This window comes from Oncorhynchus kisutch, linkage group LG15 (genome assembly GCF_002021735.2).
Source record: "Oncorhynchus kisutch isolate 150728-3 linkage group LG15, Okis_V2, whole genome shotgun sequence".
Taxonomy (NCBI): Eukaryota; Metazoa; Chordata; class Actinopteri; order Salmoniformes; family Salmonidae; genus Oncorhynchus; species Oncorhynchus kisutch.
The window spans coordinates 43,772,121-43,790,818 of NC_034188.2; the positions used below are offsets into that span (position 1 = coordinate 43,772,121).

The window sequence follows — 18,698 nt, forward strand, 5'->3', positions numbered from 1 at the left end:
TAATGTATTTTATTTTGTATTTATTTCACCTTTATTTAACCAGGTACGCCAGTTGAGAACAAGTTCTCATTTACAACTGCAACCTGACCAAGATAGAGCAAAGCGACATAAACAACAAAGTTACACATGGGATAAACAAACGTACAGTCAATAACACAATAGAAAAGTCTATATACAGTGTGTGCAAATGTCGTAAGATTTAGGGAGGTAAGGCAATAAATAAGCCATAGTGTCGAAATAATTACAATTTCGCAATTAAAAACTAGAGTGATAGATGTGCAGAAGATGAATGTGCAAGTAGTGGTACTGGGGTGCAAAGGATCAAAAAATAAATAATATGGGAATGAGGTAGTTGGGTGGGCTATTGATAGATGGGCTATTGATAGATGGGCTATGTACAGGTGCAATGATCTGTAAGCTGCTCTGACAGCTGATTCTTAAAGTTAGAGAGGGAGACATGAGTCTCCAGCTTCAGTGATTTTTGCAATTCGTTCCAGTCATTGGCAGCAGAGAACTGGAAGGAAAGGTGGCCAAACGAGGACTTGGCTTTGGGGATGACCAGTGAAATATACCTGCTGGAATGCGTGCTACGGGTGGGTGCTGCTATGGTGACCAGTGAGCTGAGATAAAGTGGGGCTTTACCTAGCAGAGACTTATAGATGACCTGGAGCCAGTGGGTTTGGCGACGAATATGAAGCAAGGGCCAGCCAATGAGAGCATACAGGTCGCAGTGGAGGGTAGTTTATTGGTGACAAAACAGACTGCACTGTGATAGACTACATCCAGTTTGCTGACTAGAGTGTTGGAGGCTATTTTGTAAAAGACATCGCCGAAGTCAAGGATTGGTAGGATAGTCTGTTTTACAAGGATATGTTTGGCAGCATGAGTGAAGGATGCTTTGTTGCGAAATAGGAAGCCGATTCTAGATTTTTGGATTGGAGATGCTTAATGTGAGTATGGAAGGAGAGTTTACAGTCTAACCAGACACCTAGGTATTTGTAGTTGTCCACATATTCTAAGTCAGAACCGTCCAGAGTAGTGATGCTAGACAGACGGACAGTTGCCGGAAGCGATCGGTTGAAGAGCATACATTTAGTTTGACTTGCATTTAAGAGCAGTTGGAGGCCACGGAAGGAGTGTTGCATGGCACTGAAGCTCGTTTGGAGGTTTGTTAACAGTGTCCAAAGAAAGCCCAGAAGTATACAAAATGGTGCCGTCTGCATAGAGGTGGATCAGAGAATCACCAGCAGCAAGAGCGACATCATTGATGTATACAGAGAAAAAGAGTCGGCCCGAGAATTGAACCCTGTGGCACCCCATAGAGACTGCCAGATGTCCGGACAACAGGTCCTCTGATTTGACACACTGAACTCCATCTGAGAAGCAGTTGGTGAACCAGGCGAGGCAGTCATTTGAGAAACCAAGGCTGTTCAGTCTGCCGATAAGAATGCAGTGATTGACAGAGTCGAAAGCCTTGGCCAGGTCGATGAAGACGGCTGCACAGTATTATCTTTTATCGATGGCGGTTATATCGTTTAGAACCTTGAGCGTGGCTGAGGTGCACCCATGACTGTTCAGAATGATGACATGATATGAGGTTATGGTTTAATAAGTTGACTGTTTATGGATGTGATAGGTAAAATCCTTTAGCGTTTATTTCTGGAGATGGTAACTCTTTCAAGAACCGCGCTGCTCAGTCTGTGGTTCAACCCATTTCAGCGCCATTGGCGCTGTCCACCACCAACACATTCACTTGTCGAAATTTAGTCGACTCACACACACACACACCTACTTGCATTCTAACATCTGGCTTTGTGTCTACCGGTCTTTTTTCATTCTAATGAAGGCCAATTTGAATTGTTCTAAATAAAAGGACTTCAACAGTTTTGCCAGTTTTTACCCATTTAAATCCTATTCACAAAATAAAAAAGTGCATAACTGAGTTTACCCCATCGACTGGGTTCATCAGTGGTCATGACAACTCCGTTTGCATCGTCTCTGGTATTAGGGTGGTAGCCTATGGCCAGTTAGAAAGTGGTTATAGAGTGTTCAAAATGGCCACCTATTCCCATTGTGCACTACATCTGACCAGAACCAGGGTGCCATTTGAGACAAAGCAATAGCCTTTAGTACATTAGCTTACCTTTTTGGTAAGAACTTGAAGCTGTGAGTCACCCACAGCCAAGTCTGCCATATTTCGCACTGCTCAACCACTTGTTGTTCTATCCAATGAAAGCATCTGTCTCATCATTAAGGCAGGGGCATGGTTTTTGATCAAAAGACCTGCAGCTCGCATGCAGAAGAAAATACATCTTTATATTTTTTGATTGGATTGGTCTTTTTAGGTGATTAGCGACACGTACAGTATATCTAACAGGGCTTTCATTGTTAAAATATTCCATGACTTTCCGTCAACCTTAGAATTTACATGACAATGGCCAAAAGCTCCCAGGGAAATGTAATGTGGAAAAAGACCTGGAAAAATATTAATTTCCAAATAGTTATCCATATACAAAATTATATGATTTACCATGATTGCATCAATTCCTCTATTACTTTCCCTCTGGAATGCATATAATACAATTCCATGACATCCCAGAACCCTGATTAAATGAAAAATAAAGATACTAAAGACAATCAATAGTGGATAATAATGACTCATTGCCTTTCAATATCATTAATAATATCCTGATTTTAACAACCTGATTGTCACATTGACCCTTATCAGACATCTTCATCAAGATGAAGACTGCACCAGAGACTAATACAAGACAAAAACTGACATGATATTTTAATGAGAAATACACTAAACTGAAAAATTTGACAAACTGAAGAAAAAATTTGCATTCTTATAATTTCTTGTATTTTTTTTTTTTACATAGACTCTTCCATTATTCTTTATGATCATAATATTTCACAGCACAATCCCTCCTTGGATTTTCAGAAATGACATGACTGAAGTTGAGAAGGTTTTCGAACGGCATGTTGAGCCTCTGTGGTTGAGTTGTGGGTTCATCTGAGCCTACACCTCTAAAACAGGGGCCTGCTGGGCATTGGACACATCTGCCAATCTATGGGCTGGCTGGGAACACTCCCATACACAGGGTATCCCTATCCTTCCACACACACTAATATACAACAAGCACTATCAGTAATATGAGTTGGTGTTCTGTCCAGGTTGTGTATCTGGGGAAAAGAAAAGCACTTGTTATCAACAGACCTAAAATGACTGGAAATTGTGAAAAAAATTCACATTTAGACTACAAAGCACAATGCGCAACACAAGATAGAACTGTTGACAATAAGCGGTTTCATTAGGGCACCCAACAGAAAACATTTTAAATGTGCACTTCTTATTGGACAAATCCAGGTAGTACCTCCCTAACCCTAGGGTTAATACAAGGCTGTAACAAATCTCACTAAAGTTAATTGACATGAGTGTCTTTCTTACTTGAGAGTTGTTGTTGGAGCTGCCTGACCAGTGCTGCAGTCTGCTGCTGCTGTTGAGTCTGTTGCATCTGAGTCTGCTGCATCCCCTGTCGTGGGAACTGAGACAAACACACAAACAATATTACATTTCGGTCATTGAAAGTACAGACATACTATAACTTTTTTTCAATGGGAGTCTGTCGTTGACAAGATGATTCCCCTTCAAAAACCGCACAATATATGGGCCTTTGTGCGTATGCAACTCGTCCCAAAAATAGTTGACTCGAGTTTAACTTTTGAAAGACAAAAACGGACAATATACAGTGGGGCAAAAGTATTTAGTCAGCCACCAATTGTGCAAGTTCTCCCACTTAAAAAGATGAGAGAGGCCTGTAATTTGCATCATAGGTACACTTCAACTATGACAGACGAAATGAGGAAAAAAAATCCAGAAAATCACATTGTAGAATTTATTTGCAAATTATGGTGTAAAATAAGTATTTGGTCAATAACAAAAGTTTCTCAATACTTTGTTATATACCCTTTGTTGGCAATAACAGAGGTCAAATGTTTTCTGTCAGTCTTCACAAGGTTTTCACACACTATTGCTGGTATTTTGGCCCATTCCTCCATGCAGATTTCCTCTAGAACAGTGATGTTTTGGGGCTGTTGCTGGGCAACACGGACTTTCAACTCCCTCCAAATATTTTCTATGGGGTTAAGATCTGGAGACTGGCTAGGCCACTCCAGGCCTTACGAAGCCTTACGAAGCCACTCCTTCATTGCCCGGGCGGTGTGTTTGGGATCATTGTCATGCTGAAAGACCCAGCCACGTTTCATCTTCGATGCCCTTGCTGATGGAAGGAGGTTTTCACTCAAAATCTCACAATACATGGCCCCATTCATTCTTTCCTTTACACGGATCAGTCGTCCTGGTCCCTTTGCAGAAAAACAGCCCCAAAGCATGATGTTTCCACCCCCATGCTTCACAGTAGGTATGGTGTTCTTTGGATGCAACTCAGCATTCTTTGTCCTCCAAACACGACGAGTTGAGTTTTTATATTTTGGTTTCATCTGACCATATGACATTCTCCCAATCTTCTTCTGGATCATCCAAATGCTCTCTAGCAAACTTCAGACGGGCCTGGACATGTACTGGCTTAAGCAGGGGGACACGTCTGGCACTGCAGGATTTGAGTCCCTGGCGGCGTAGTGTGTTACTGATGGTAGGCTGTGTTACTTTGGTCCCAGCTCTCTGCAGGTCATTCACTAGGTCCCCCCGTGCAGTTCTGTGATCATTTTGACCCCATGGGGTGAGATCTTGCGTGGAGCCCCAGATCGAGGGAGATTATCAGTGGTCTTGTATGTCTTCCATTTCCTAATAATTGCTCCCACAGTTGATTTCTTCAAACCAAGCTGGTTACCCATTGCAGATTCAGTCTTCCCAGCCTGGTGCAGGTCTACAATTTTGTTTCTGGTGTCCTTTGACAGCTCTTTGGTCTTGGCCATAGTGGAGTTTGGATTGTTTGAGGTTGTGGACAGGTGTCGTTTATACTGATAACAAGTTCAAACAGGTGCCATTAATACAGGTAACGAGTGGAGGACAGAGGAGCCTCTTAAAGAAGTAACAGGTCTGTGAGAGCCAGAAATCTTGCTTGTTTGTAGGTGACCAAATACTTATTTTCCACCATAATTTGCATATAAATTCATTAAAAATCCTACAAATGTGATTTTCTGGATTTTTTTCCTTCTAATTTTGTCTGTCATAGTTGAAGTGTCTTATTCTTTGTCTGGCTATGGCCTGAGAGTCCTGTACTAGTGAATCTCTGATATCAATTCTCTGCAAGGGCCACAACTGGCAATAAGGCAATAGTTCCCTCTAGCCCTCCTTAGTATCTTCGTTTCCTCCATATTACTTATATATTATCCTTGTACACTGATAGTGTGAGTGGATTGATCCTTTTTTGCACTAATCTCTTTTCTCATAACATATGCTGCTGTTACTGTTTATTATTCATTATGTTGTCTAGTCACTTTATCACTACCTACACTGAGTATACAAAACATTAAGAACACCTGCTCTTTCCATGACAGACTGACCAGGTGAATCAAGTTGAAAGCTATGCCTTATTGATGTCACTTGTTTTATCCACTTCATTCAGTGTGGATGAAGGGGAGGAGACAAATTAAAGAAGGATTTTAAAACCTTGAGACATGCATTGTGTGCCATTTAGAAGGTGAATGGGTAAGACAAAATATTTAAGTCCCTTTGAACGGGGTATGGTAGTAGGTGCCAGGCGCACGCACTGGTTTGTCAAGAATTGCAATGCTAATGTTTTTTTTTAATGTTCAACAGTTTTCCGTGTGCATCAAGAATGGTCCACCACTCAAAAGACATCCAACCAACTTGATAAATGTGAGAAGCATTGGGAGTAAAAGTGAACAAGCGTCCCTGTGGAATGCTTTCAACAACCATGCCCCAACGAATTGAGGCTGTTCTGAGGGCCCAAAAAAGAGGGGGGGGGGGGGGGGGGTGTGCAACGCAACATTAGAAAGGTGTTCCTAATGCTTTGTACACTATGAATAAAATATATTTTCAATCTATCGTGCCGACCCCAACCTCTATCCGATAACACGGCTAGTGGGGCATAGTAGCCATGCCTTGCCTGAACCAGGCTGGACAAAAGCAGTATGTGCTAACCTTAAACTTAACCATCCTCCCTGGAAAGTTAGAGTAGCAAAGAAAATGTTCAGGTCAGAGTCATAATTGGAAATAGATCTAGGTGTAGTAGGGCTGGGGTTTTATTTTGTACTTGTGGGGTGTTCCAGCAAGCAGGATCATTAAGTTAAGTTAGCCAGCTAACAGTGATACATCTTTGATATTTCAGATCTCTTAAATTTTATGGTTCATTTTGAAAGCTAAACTTGAATGTGTTTGGTGGTTGTCAAGTCAATTACACCATGCTAATTTCAAATATATATTTCTCGAAAACATAAAAATAATTCAGAATTTTTGGGACAGTTAGCTGGCTAACTTGATCCGTCTTTTTGGAACTGCCCCTTGGCAATTTGACTGTATCATCCTCTAAGTTGGACGTACCATGGGTTGCTGTGGGGGCATGGGCTGCATGCCCAGGGCCTGGTTCTGAGCCTGGGCACCGGAGGGCGGTGCTGACGCTACTTGCTGCTGTTGTTGTTGTTGTTGCTGCTGAACCTGTTGGGGCTGGACCTGATGTTGCTGTTGAACTTGCTGTTGTTGAACCTGTTGTTGTTGTTGAGCTTGCTGCTGAGCCTGCTGCTGGGCCTATAGGAGACAGGGACAAATACAGAAACAGAGCAGGGTGACACCATAGTACAACTATACAGGAATTCTTACACTCACTATATGTCATGCTAGAGCACGGGTGGGCAAACTACGGCCTGTGGGTCCCTCGATCTCATTCAGTCCGCTGGTCCACTGAAAATAATTAAACAGAAATAGATATTTGCGGCACTCAGTTGAATTTCGAAATCCCAATGTGGCCCCTGTGCTAGACCATCAGTTAAAGCATTGAATAATTGTGGAAGTGATTGTTTAGATCTAGACCGCATTGAGTGGCAATAGCAGTACATGTGTAGTTAAAATATAATCAATACACTGTTCCATGTTGGTCTGTAGTGTTAGATATTGCTAGTAGAAGACCTAGTAAATAGACAAAGCATACTCGGAGTGCCTGCTGTCTGAGGTACTGCTGCTGTTGCTGCTGGGCCTGCTGCTGCTCAGCAAGCATCTGGTTTGGTCTCATTCCCGGGTGGACCCCCTGCGTACCCATGTGGCTCAGGCCCTGCATGACGGGAGCCTGATGGATGGACTGGTGGGGAAACCTGGAGATGGAAGAGATTCACATTCAGAGGACCAGTACATCATCAAATGTTTCACAAATACATCACTGTCTTGAATAAGGTCACTGTTGCCCATTACAGTGCTACAGCATGAAAGGAAAAAGTGTTCTGCGACTACACTGTCAAATGTTTACATTCACGTCAAAGGAAATCAGAGTGCAGTTTATGGGTGGGGTTGACTTTGATAACTCTGTACCCAGATACTAGGCAGTGATGCTAAATGTGACAAAGTCTTGATATGTGCAAGAAAAAGGAGTGAAAGAAGGCGCTCCATGAACACCATATTAGCGAAGGCACAATACCAGTATTGGGATACTTGTTAGTATCGTGGCAAGGAAACAAAACACAAAACTTAATTAACTTCTTTATGAAAACAGCCCTAATGTTGGAAACAAATATCATTATGTTGTCATTTAAAGTCACATTTACAAATTTTCCAAGCTATAGCACACCATATTTTAAATACAGCATGTTTTTACATTGACATTTTAGTCATTTAGCTGATGCTCTTATCCAGAGCGACTTATAGGAGCAATTATGATTTTAAGTGCTTTGCTCAAGGGCACAGACACCTTTTTCACCTAGTCGGCCCGGGGATACAAACAATACTGGTATTGTCACAGCCCTACACAATATGAGACAAAAGTAGCCAAAATATCCTTGATAATGGACAGCAGACATCCCTGTGCTATTGGAGTGCAGTACAGTGTATTGTCCAAACCCCAACCACTCTTCAACTCTTCCCTCCTGCCCACCTCTGTGTATTTTGCATGGTGTGCGAGTAGCCCGGTGCCTGCTGGTGAACGTAGCCGCTGGGCCTCTGTACCATCTGCCTCAGAGAGTCCACCACACCCAGGTTGGCCCCCGGGTGGCTTCCCTGGAAACCCTGGTTCCCGTACGACGGAGGGACTATACCACCCACCTGGGAGGGATGCGGCTGCATCCCCATGTGGGAGCCGTACGTGGTATAGCCCTGGGAGATGTTCTGTACATGGAGAGATACAAATCAGAATGTTAATGAAAATAATAGGACAAATATGCAGAGAGGAGAAAGAAGGAATAGAGGACACTAGTTTATGCATAGGGTCAAATTCAGTGTTGAAGGAAATAGAAGGATAAGAAAACAGGTTTTACAGGTACATCTGGAAAGAAATTACATGACATTTTGGCAAAAGTGTCTCATCTGAAAGACTTGCCTGAGTTGGCTGCACGGAGCCGTATTGTTGGTTGGGTGTCATCTGTCGCATCTGTTGTCCAATAATACTCTGGTTCTGAAAACGGCAAGAGACAACGTTCCAACGTTCTTAAAAAGCAATGTGCTGCTTTCTACAACTGAAGTTCAACTTTTTAATTTTTTTCTTCACGGGCGGCAGGTAGCTTAGCGGTTAAGAGTGTTGGGCCAGTAACTGAAAAGTCGCTAGTTCGAATCCCCGAGCCGGCAAGTTAATCCCCAACAACAACTTCTCTACGGGCACCGATGAAGTGGATGTCAATTAAGGCAGCCCCCTGCACCTCTCTGATTCAGAAGGGCTGGGTTAAATGCGGAAGACACATTTGAGGTTGAATGCATTCAGTTGTGCAAATGTATCTACATGCGTACCTTGAAAGCCAGTTTCAAGATCCTATTCTATGAGCATGTTAATAACACATCTAGCAAACCCCTCAACACCACACTGGGGGAGGTCCAGTCGAGAATAACCTCTGTACTCACTACTGTCCCATTCCAATGGAGTCTAGTCACTGCAAACTCACCAGTCTGACCTGCAGATGCTGGCGCAGGATCTGGCCCTGCGGTATGTTGGGCTGGGGCTTATAGCCCATAGGGTACTGCTTTTCCATGCCCATCATGCCACCTGGCATCACACCCGGGTAGTTGGGCCGCGTGGGCATCATCTTGCCCATCTGAGGGTTCCGGACTGGTCGGTACGGGGTGTCCAAACCAGGGCCCCCTGAAGGGGAAAAGGATGAGAATTTAAGTCAAAGTCAAAATGACAAAAAGCCACCACAGCATTAATATCCGTTTCAGCTAATCAAGGTCTTGAAGATTTCGGTTGATAAGCAGAATCGTGTGTTTTAGTGCTGCGCTGTAACAAAACATGGTGTCGATTGACCATGGTTGGTGATGATCAAAAGCTAAACACGCCTCACTTAAAACGGTCATGAGAGGAATACAGGTTCCAGAGTGTTTTTTCATGATATTGTGAAAACTAACTAGTAATAACTAAAACAGGGCCCATATTCATCAATATCAGAGTAGAGTGCTGGCCTAGGATCAGTAACTGTTTTCAATATGATTTAAAAGGCTAAACTACTCATAAATCAGAACCCTGGTCTTAGACAATGATAATGTTGGCACTGACCTGGAGGTAGAGGCTGGTTCTGGGCATACATGCCCATGGCCTGCTGGCTGTAGCCTAACCTGTTGTAGGGGTGAGTTTGCTGGCCCATGAGGATCTCTGGGGGCAAACCTGTCCCATATGGCACTCCACCCTGGGTACGTGTTACAAAGTCCTGGAGAGAGAAGACAAACACCTTCTACGAGACACACTACACATATACAGTATAATGGTAATATGTGCAACAACAATATCATCCAGCTTTTGTACTTTTAGAATGAATATTATTAGACAAGACAAACATTGTTGTCCTTCAAATCCCTCAAGATGACACTCATGAGTGCTCAGTGATTTCAGAGTCCTTAAATCTATGACTACTTTTAAATTTCTACCATAACTAGCCAAATCCAAAAAGACCTATCCCTAGATCTGAAGGGATTGGACAGGTATAAGAAATATGGTTGTCACTCCATCTTGCCTTCTGATAGGTTAGGTGGAATTTGCACCATATTCTTTAGACCTATCCTATTCTTTATAGTCTACACAAATCAAATCAAATTTATTTATATAGCCCTTCGTACATCAGCTGATATCTCAAAGTGCTGTACAGAAACCCAGCCTAAAACCCCAAACAGCAAGCAATGCAGGTGTAGAAGCACGGCATACACAAATGCCAAGGGTACAGGGCCTAGGCATGTTGCGGTGACCACACCGACGGTTACGAGTAATGAAGGCATTCCACATGACCGCTTAGTCACGGTAATTAGGCTTCTCCAAGCTCTGATGCTGCTGATGGTAATTAGTAGTGATAAAATAATGTATATGTGAAAGATAATGATAAAATAATTCCACTCTGAAACCTTATAACTGTATGAAATTGATTAGAATCATGAAATTATAATCTGATGATGTGTGTAGTTTAGGTCGGAATTAGGTTAAACAATGTATAGTGGAAAAACACAGACTGTCTGAGCAAGGCGTAGCTTAGGATTTGAACTTGTGTGTGTGTGTGTGTGTGTGTGTGTGCCAAGTAAAATACCAAAGAACAATTAAAACTGTGTTTAGACCGACCTGGCTAGGCCTCTGAGACTTGGGAGAGGACAGGGAGTACTTCTCAAGGTCTCCTTAATCTCGGGGGAATGGAACTGTCGGCTAGTGATACAAAGTGGTGCGAACTGTGGAGAAGGATAACACTCACCTACTGTTTGTGTAGAAGTACAGTGGGGCAAAGAAATATTTAGTCAGCCACCAATTGTGCAAGTTCTCCCACTTAAAAAGACGAGAGAGGCCTGTAATTTTCCTCATAGGTACACTTCAACTATGACTGACAAAATGAGAAAAAAAAATCCAGAAAATCACATTGTAGGATCTTTAATGAATTTATTTGCAAATTATGGTGGCAAAAAAGTATTTAGTCAGCCACCAATTATGCAAGTTCTCCCACTTAAAAAGATGAGAGGCCTGTAATTTTCATCATAGGTACACTTCAACTATGATAGACAAAATGAGAGGAAAAAAATCCAGAAAATCACATTGTAGGATTTTTAATGAATTTATTTGCAAATTATGGTGGGAAATAAGTATTTGGTCACCTACAAACAAGCAAGATTTCTGACTCTCAGACCTGTAACTTCTTCTTTAAGAGGCTCCTCTGTCCTCCACTCGTTACCTGTATTAATGGCACCTGTTTGAACTTGTTGTCAGTATAAAAGACACCTGTCCACAACCTCAAACAATCCAAACTCCACTATGGCCAAGACCAAAGAGCTGTCAAAGGACACCAGAAACGAAATTGTAGACCTGCACCAGGCCGGGAAGACTGAATCTGCAATAGTTAAGCAGCTTGGTTTGAAGAAATCAACTGTGGGAGCAATTATTAGGAAATGGAAGACATACAAGACCACTGATAATCTCCCTCGGTCTGGGGCTCCACGCAAGATCTCACCCCGTGGAGTCAAAATGATCACAAGAACGGTGAGCAAAAATCACAGAACCACACGGGAGGACCTAGTGAATGACCTGCAGAGAGCTGGGACCAAAGTAACAAAGCCTCTACCATCAGTAACACACTACGCCGCCAGGGACTCAAATCCTGCAGTGCCAGACATGTCCCCCTGCTTAAGCCAGTACATGTCCAGGCCCGTCTGAAGTTTGCTAGAGAGTATTTGGAAGATCCAAAAGAAGATTGGGAGAATGTCATATGGTCAGATGAAAGGGCATTGAAGATGAAACATATTTGTGGAATTTCTTTCCTTAATGCATTTGAGACAATCAGTTGTGTTGTGACAAGGTAGGGGTTGTAAACAGAAGATAGCTCTATTTTGTAAAAGAACAAGTCCATATTATGGAAAAAACAGCTCAAATAAGCAAAGAGAAACGACAGTCAATCATTACGTTCAGACACGAAGGTCAGTCAATACAGAACATTTCAAGAACTTTCAAAGTTTCTTCAAGTGCAGTCGCAAAAACCATCAAGCACTATGATGAAACTGGCTCTCATGAGGACCACCACAGGATAGGAAAACCCAGTTACCTCTGCTGCAGAGTTACCTCTGCTGCAATCTGTCATTTGGTCTGATGAGATTTTTGGTTCCAACCGCCGTCTCTATGTGAGACGCAAAGTAGGTGAATGGATGATCTCCGCATGTGTGGATCCCACCGTGAATCATGAAGGAGGTGGTGTGATGGTGCTTTGCTGATGACACTGATTTATTTAGAATTCAAGGCACACTTAACCAGCATCGCTACCACAGCATTATGCACCGATACACCATCCCATCTGGTTTGCGCTTAGTGGGACGATAATTTGTTTTTCAACAGGACAATGACTCAACACACAACCAGGCTGTGTAAGGGCTATTTGACCAAGAAGGAGAATGAAGGTGTGCCGGATCAGATGACCTGGCCTCCACAATCACCCGACCTTAACCCAATTGAGATGGTTTGGAATGAGTTGGACCGCAGAGTGAACGAAAAGCAGAGAACAAGTGCTCAGCATGTGGGAACGTTGGAAAGCATTCCAGGTGAAGCTGATTGATAGAATGCCAAGAGTGTGCAAAACTGTCATCAAGGCAAAGGGTGGCTACCTTGAAGAATCTAAAATATATATTTGTTTAACACTTTTTTGGTTACTACATGATTCAATATATTTTATTTGATGTATTCACCATTATTCTACAATGTAGAAAATAGTCCAAATAAAGAACAACCCTTGAATGAGTACTGTATATTATGTATTTTCCCCCTGCCCCTGTTTAAAGACAGGTGCATGATAATGGTCCCTTCTACAGTGGTTCCTCCTTTAAAAGTTGTGCGCTTATGCCGCGGGACTTTGAGGTACCCAGCGCCACGGCTTCATCGCTCCAGACCACCGCAGGGGAGCGTTCGGGCCCCAAGGTTATTATATGACCAATCATATCGAGTGGTTCCAATGACGAATTTGACGTTATGCCACACATCGCCGGTGACTTTCTTCAGGAAAAAATGTCTGCCAAAAACTTTATGGTGGATGCAAATGTAAGTAATTATAACTTCATAACGAGTCAAAAAAATTATTACAATCGAGAGGAATATTTTAGTTAAATGTAGAGAAACGATTGGGAATATTTTTTCATCATAAAGTTAAATGTACAAAAATGGCTATTTAGCAAGTTATTTGGGCTATTTGCACTGAGACCGGCGTAATAATGTAATGAAACAAGCAGGGAGCAGGTTTCATACCCTCAACATTCTAGCCCGAAGTCGAGCACGCTATCGACGTTGCCCAAATGTATTAATTTGGGTTGGTGCCGATTGTGGCTAAAAACACTATCAATTGGAATCTTTAACAAGTGGAAAAGGGGAAAAAGTTTTCGTTTTTCACAAGGGTAGCAGGATGTGAATTCTGCTAATAACATTTCTAGGATGAACTATTAGCTGAACAATAGACTATTCAACCTTTACTAAAGAATTGTCTAATAGCCAAGCTAGGTGTGAAACCCCCTCCAACTTGCAACTAATCATTTGTGTCAACCTTTCCACATCTACTGAGTATACACTGCTCAAAAAAATAAAGGGTACACTTAAACAACACAATGTAACTCCAAGTCAATCACACTTCTGTGAAATCAAACTGCCCACTTAGGAAGCAACACTGATTGACAATAAATTTCACATGCTGTTGTGCAAATAGAATAGACAACAGGTGGAAATTATAGGCAATTAGCAAGACACCCCCAATAAAGGAGTGGTTCTGCAGGTGGGGACCACAGACCACTTCTCAGTTCCTATGCTTCCTGGCTGATGTTTTGGTCACTTTTGAATGCTGACGGTGCTTTCACTCTAGTGGTAGCATGAGACGGAGTCTACAACCCACACAAGTGGCTCAGGTAGTGCAGCTCATCCAGGATGGCACATCAATGCGAGCTGTGGCAAGAAGGTTTGCTGTGTCTGTCAGGGTAGTGTCCAGAGCATGGAGGCGCTACCAGGAGACAGGCCAGTAAATCAGGAGATGTGGAGGAGGCCGTAGGAGGGCAACAACCCAGCAGCAGGACCGCTACCTCCGCCTTTGTGCAAGGAGGAGCAGGAGGAGCACTGACAGAGCCCTGCAAAATGACCTCCAGCAGGCCACAAATGTGCATGTGTCTGCTCAAACGGTCAGAAACAGACTCCATGAGGGTGGTATGAGGGCCCGACATCCACAGTTGGGGGTTGTGCTTACAGCCCAACACTGTGCAGGACGTTTGGCATTTGCCAGAGAACACCAAGATTGGCAAATTCACCACTGGCGCCCTGTGCTGTTCACAGATGAAAGCAGGTTCACACTGAGCACATGTGAGAGACGTGACAGTCTGGAGACGCCGTGGAGAACGTTCTGCTGCCTGCAACATCCTCCAGCATGACTGGTTTGGCGGTGGGTCAGTCATGGTGTGGGGTGGCATTTCTTTGGGGTGCCGCACAGCCCTCCATGTGTTCGCCAGAGGTAGCCTGACTGCGATTAGGTGAGATCCTCAGACCCCTTGTGAGACCATATGCTGGTGCAGTTGGCCCTGGGTTCCTCCTAATGCAAGACAATGCTAGACCTCATGTGGCTGGAGTGTGTCCGCAGTTCTTGCAAGAGGAAGGCATATTGATGCTATGGACTGGCCTGCCCGTTCCCCAGACCTGAAACCAATTGAGCACATCTGGGACATCATGTCTCGCTCCATCCACCAACGCCACGTTGCACCACAGACTGTCCAGGAGTTGGCAGATGCTTTAGTCCAGGTCTGGGAGGAGATCCCTCAGGAGACCATCCGCTACCTCATCAGGAGCATGCCCAGGCGTTGTAGGGAGGTCATACAGGCACGTGGAGGCCACACACACTACTGAGCCTCCTTTTGACTTGTTTTAAGGACATTACATCAAAGTTGGATCAGCCTGTAATGTGGTTTTCCACTTTAATTTTGAGTGTGACTCCAAATCCAGACCTCCGTGGGTTGATAAATTTGATTTCCATTGATAGTTTGTGTGATTTTGTTGTCAGCACATGTAAAGAAAAAAGTATTTAATAAGAATATTTCATTCATTCAGATCTAGGATGTGTTATTTTAGTGTTCCCTTTATTTTTTTGAGCAGTGTACACACACACACAGAGAGAGTTGAAGTTGGAAGTTTACATACACTTAGGTTGGAGTCATTAAAACTTGTTTTGCAACTACTCCACAAATGTCTTGTTAACAAACTCTAGTTTTGACAAGTCGGTAAGGACATCTACTTTGTGCATGACACAATACATTTTTCCAACACTTGTTTACAGATTATTTCACTTATAATTCACTGTATCACAATTCCAGTGGGTCAGAAGTTTACATACACTAAGTTGATTGTGCCTTTAAACAGCCTGGAAAATTCCAGAAAATTATAATCATGGCTTTAGAAGCTTCTGATAGGCTAATTGACATAATTTGAGTCAATTGGAGGTGTACCTGTGGATGTATTTCAAGGCCGACCTTCAAACTCAGTGCCTCTTTGCTTGACATCATGGGAAAATCAAAAGAAATCAGTAAAGACCTCAGAAAAGGTCTGGTTCATCCACGTTCATCTGTACAAACAATAGTACGCAAGTATAAACACCATGGGACCACGCAGCCGTCGTACCGCTCAGGAAGGAGACGCATTTATCTCCTAGAGATCAATGTACTTTGGTGCGAAAGAGGAAATCAACCCCAGAACAGCAGATGCTGGAGGAAACGGGTACAAAAGTATCTATATCCACAGTAAAACGAGTCCTATATCGAAATAACCTGAAAGGCCGCTCAGCAAGGAAGAAGCCACTGCTCCAAAACCGCCATAAAAAAGCCAGACTACGGTTTGCAACTGTACATATAACAAAGATCGTACTTTTTGGAGAAATGTCCTCTGGTCTGATGAAACAAAAATAGAACTGTTTGGCCATTATGGCCATCATTATGTTTGGAGGAAAAAGAGGGAGGCCTGCAAGCTGAAGAACACCATCCCAACCGTGAAGCACGAGGGTGGCAGTATCATGTTGTGGGGGTGCTTTGCTGCAGGAGGGACTGGTCCACTTCACAAAATAGATGGCATCAAGAGGCAGGAAAATGATGTGGATATATTGAAGCAACATCAGTCAGGAAGTTAATGATTGGTCGCAAATGGGTCTTCCAAATGGACAATGACCCCAAACATACTTCCAAAGTTGTGACAAAATGGCTTAAGGACAACAATGTCTAGGTATTGGAGTGGCCATCACAAAGCCCTGACCTCAATCCTATAGAAAATGTGTGGGCAGTACTGAAAAAGCATGTGCAAGAAGGCCTACAACCATGACTCAGTTACACCAGCTCTGTCAGGAGGAATTGGCCAAAATTCACCCAACTTATTGTGGGAAGCTTGTGGAAGGCTACCCAAAACATTAGACCAAAGTTAAACAATTTAAAGGCAATGCTACCAAATACTAATTGAGTGTATGTAAACTTCTGACCCACTGGGAATGTGTTGAAAGAAATAAAAGCTGAAATAAATCACTCTCCACTATTATTCTGACATTTCACATTCTTAAAATAAAGTGTGATCCTAATTGGACAGGGAATTTTTACTAGGATTAAATGTCAGGAACGGTGAAAAACTGAGTTTAAATGTATTTGGCTGATTGCAAATAAGATTTTTTTCTCACCTGACTTGCCTAGTTATATAAAGGTTCAATTTAAAAACAACTGGCGACAACCTCAGCACTATCGATAGGAGGTGAATAGTGGCTGGTGCTAAAAATATAGCTAACTTGTTATGCAAGTGTTGCACACCAACAGATAGAGAAACAAGCCGAGCAATTCATTTCAACAATCTTCATTTTAATTTGACTTTACAAACAACAAGGCTTAATTGCAGTCTATTGCAGTCCAGGTCGCAATTGTAAATGAGAACTTGTTCTCAACTTGCCTACCTGGTTAAATAAAGGTAAAATAAAAAAATAAAAAAATAAATAAAATTTCTTCAGAGCCTAAACCTATATAAAATAACTTAACTGGCTGTGGTAGACTATGATGTTTAACAGCCTAACAGAAGTAGTATTTTTTTTATTAGGCCTACTTACAATTGCAACTGGTCAAAAATGTAGCATCCTACATAAAACATTTTTTTTTAAAGTCTGCACGTTCGAACTAAAACAATGTAACTAATAATGAAAAGCGCACATTTGTAAATCCCAAACTCTAAAAGTAATTGGAAAGGTAGATACAAATTATTTGTGAGATTGTGGTTACAATAAAGAATGTAAACAAGATGCTCTGTTTTATTTACAGTAGTGATGGACAACTGGAGGCATTTTGAAAACAGGTTTTTGAACACTTTTTCACAAGTGCACTGTAGTAGGTGCAGCCCATCATGCAAATGTTTCCTATTAGCAGGACAATAGATTTTTTATAGTCCGGCTACTGTTGTGAAAATCCCTCAACTTGCAATGTATTCGATGCTTAAGCACTCCAAAGTGTTACACTTCTAACAAAAAACAGCAGTGGAGTATTTCTTCAACATCTTGATGCTTTCATTAATAAAATAATGAGAAAAAAGACACTTAAAATGCCAATTTTTATTTAAACTACATTTTAGTCGCAGTTCCACCAAGCTCCACGACCACAGGTAAAACCTTGCTGAGATGATCAATGTTTTATTTTACCTTCATTTAACTAGGCAAGTCAGTTAAGAACACATTTTTATTTTCAATGACGGCCTAGGCAGAACGACTTATTTGTACATTGCCAGCTCGGGGATTCGATCTTGCAACCTTTTGGTTACTAGTCCAACGCTCTAACCACTAGGCTACACTGCCGCCCCATGGTCTCCTAACTGCTAGGTTGCCTGCCCCAGTATGCTAACTGCAAGCTTGCCTGACCCGGTCTGCTAACTGCTAGCTTGCCTGCCCCGGTCTGCTAATTGCTAGCTTGCCTGCACCGGTCTGCTAATTGCTAGCTTGCCTGCACCGGTCTGCTAACTGCTAGCCCCTGCTAACTGCTAGCTTGCCTGCCCCGATCTGCTAACTGCTAGCTTGCCTGCCCCGATCTGCTAACTGCTAGCTTGTTTCAACCTCAGGAGGCTGAAGAAATTCGGCTTGTCACCAAAAACACTCACAAACTTTTACAGATGCACAATCGAGAGCATCCTGTCGGGCTGTATCACCGCCTGGTACGGCAACTGCTCCGCCCACAACCGTAAGGCTCTCCAGAGGGTAGTGAGGTCTGCACAATGCATCACCGGGGGCAAACTACCTGCCCTCCAGGACACCTACACCACCCGATGTCACAGGAAGGCCATAAAGATCATCAAGGACAACAACCACCCGAGTCACTGCCTGTTCACCCTGCTATCATCCAGAAGGTGAGGCCAGTACAGGTGCATCAAAGCTGGGACCGTGAGACTGAAAATCAGCTTCTATCTCAAGGCCATCAGACTGTTAAACAGCCACCACTAACATTGAGTGGCTGCTGCCAACACACTGACTCAACTCCAGCCACTTTAATAATGGGAATTGATGGAAATTGATGTAAAATATATCCCTAGCCACTTTAAACAATGCTA

The 18,698-nt window shown here is 42.7% G+C and overlaps 1 protein-coding gene across 2 annotated transcripts in view; it reads right to left on the reverse strand.

Annotated features, from left to right (window-relative positions):
- Positions 1–2,774: 2,774 nt before the first annotated feature.
- LOC109905333 (mediator of RNA polymerase II transcription subunit 12) overlaps positions 2,775–18,698 on the reverse strand; it is a 93,823-nt gene continuing 77,899 nt past the window's right edge. The window contains exons 37-44 of one of the 2 annotated variants that reach the window (XM_020502639.2): positions 9,672–9,822; positions 9,064–9,260; positions 8,508–8,582; positions 8,067–8,296; positions 7,134–7,293; positions 6,530–6,733; positions 3,452–3,548; positions 2,775–3,186 (exon numbers count right to left, since the gene is read on the reverse strand). In XM_020502639.2, the coding sequence (XP_020358228.1) occupies positions 3,149–3,186; positions 3,452–3,548; positions 6,530–6,733; positions 7,134–7,293; positions 8,067–8,296; positions 8,508–8,582; positions 9,064–9,260; positions 9,672–9,822 (1,152 nt within the window). In that variant the 3' untranslated portion in view covers positions 2,775–3,148. Of the gene's footprint in view, positions 3,187–3,451; positions 3,549–6,529; positions 6,734–6,766; positions 6,887–7,133; positions 7,294–8,066; positions 8,297–8,507; positions 8,583–9,063; positions 9,261–9,671; positions 9,823–18,698 lie in introns of those variants that run through there. The other variant, XM_031790313.1, reaches the window with a different exon arrangement.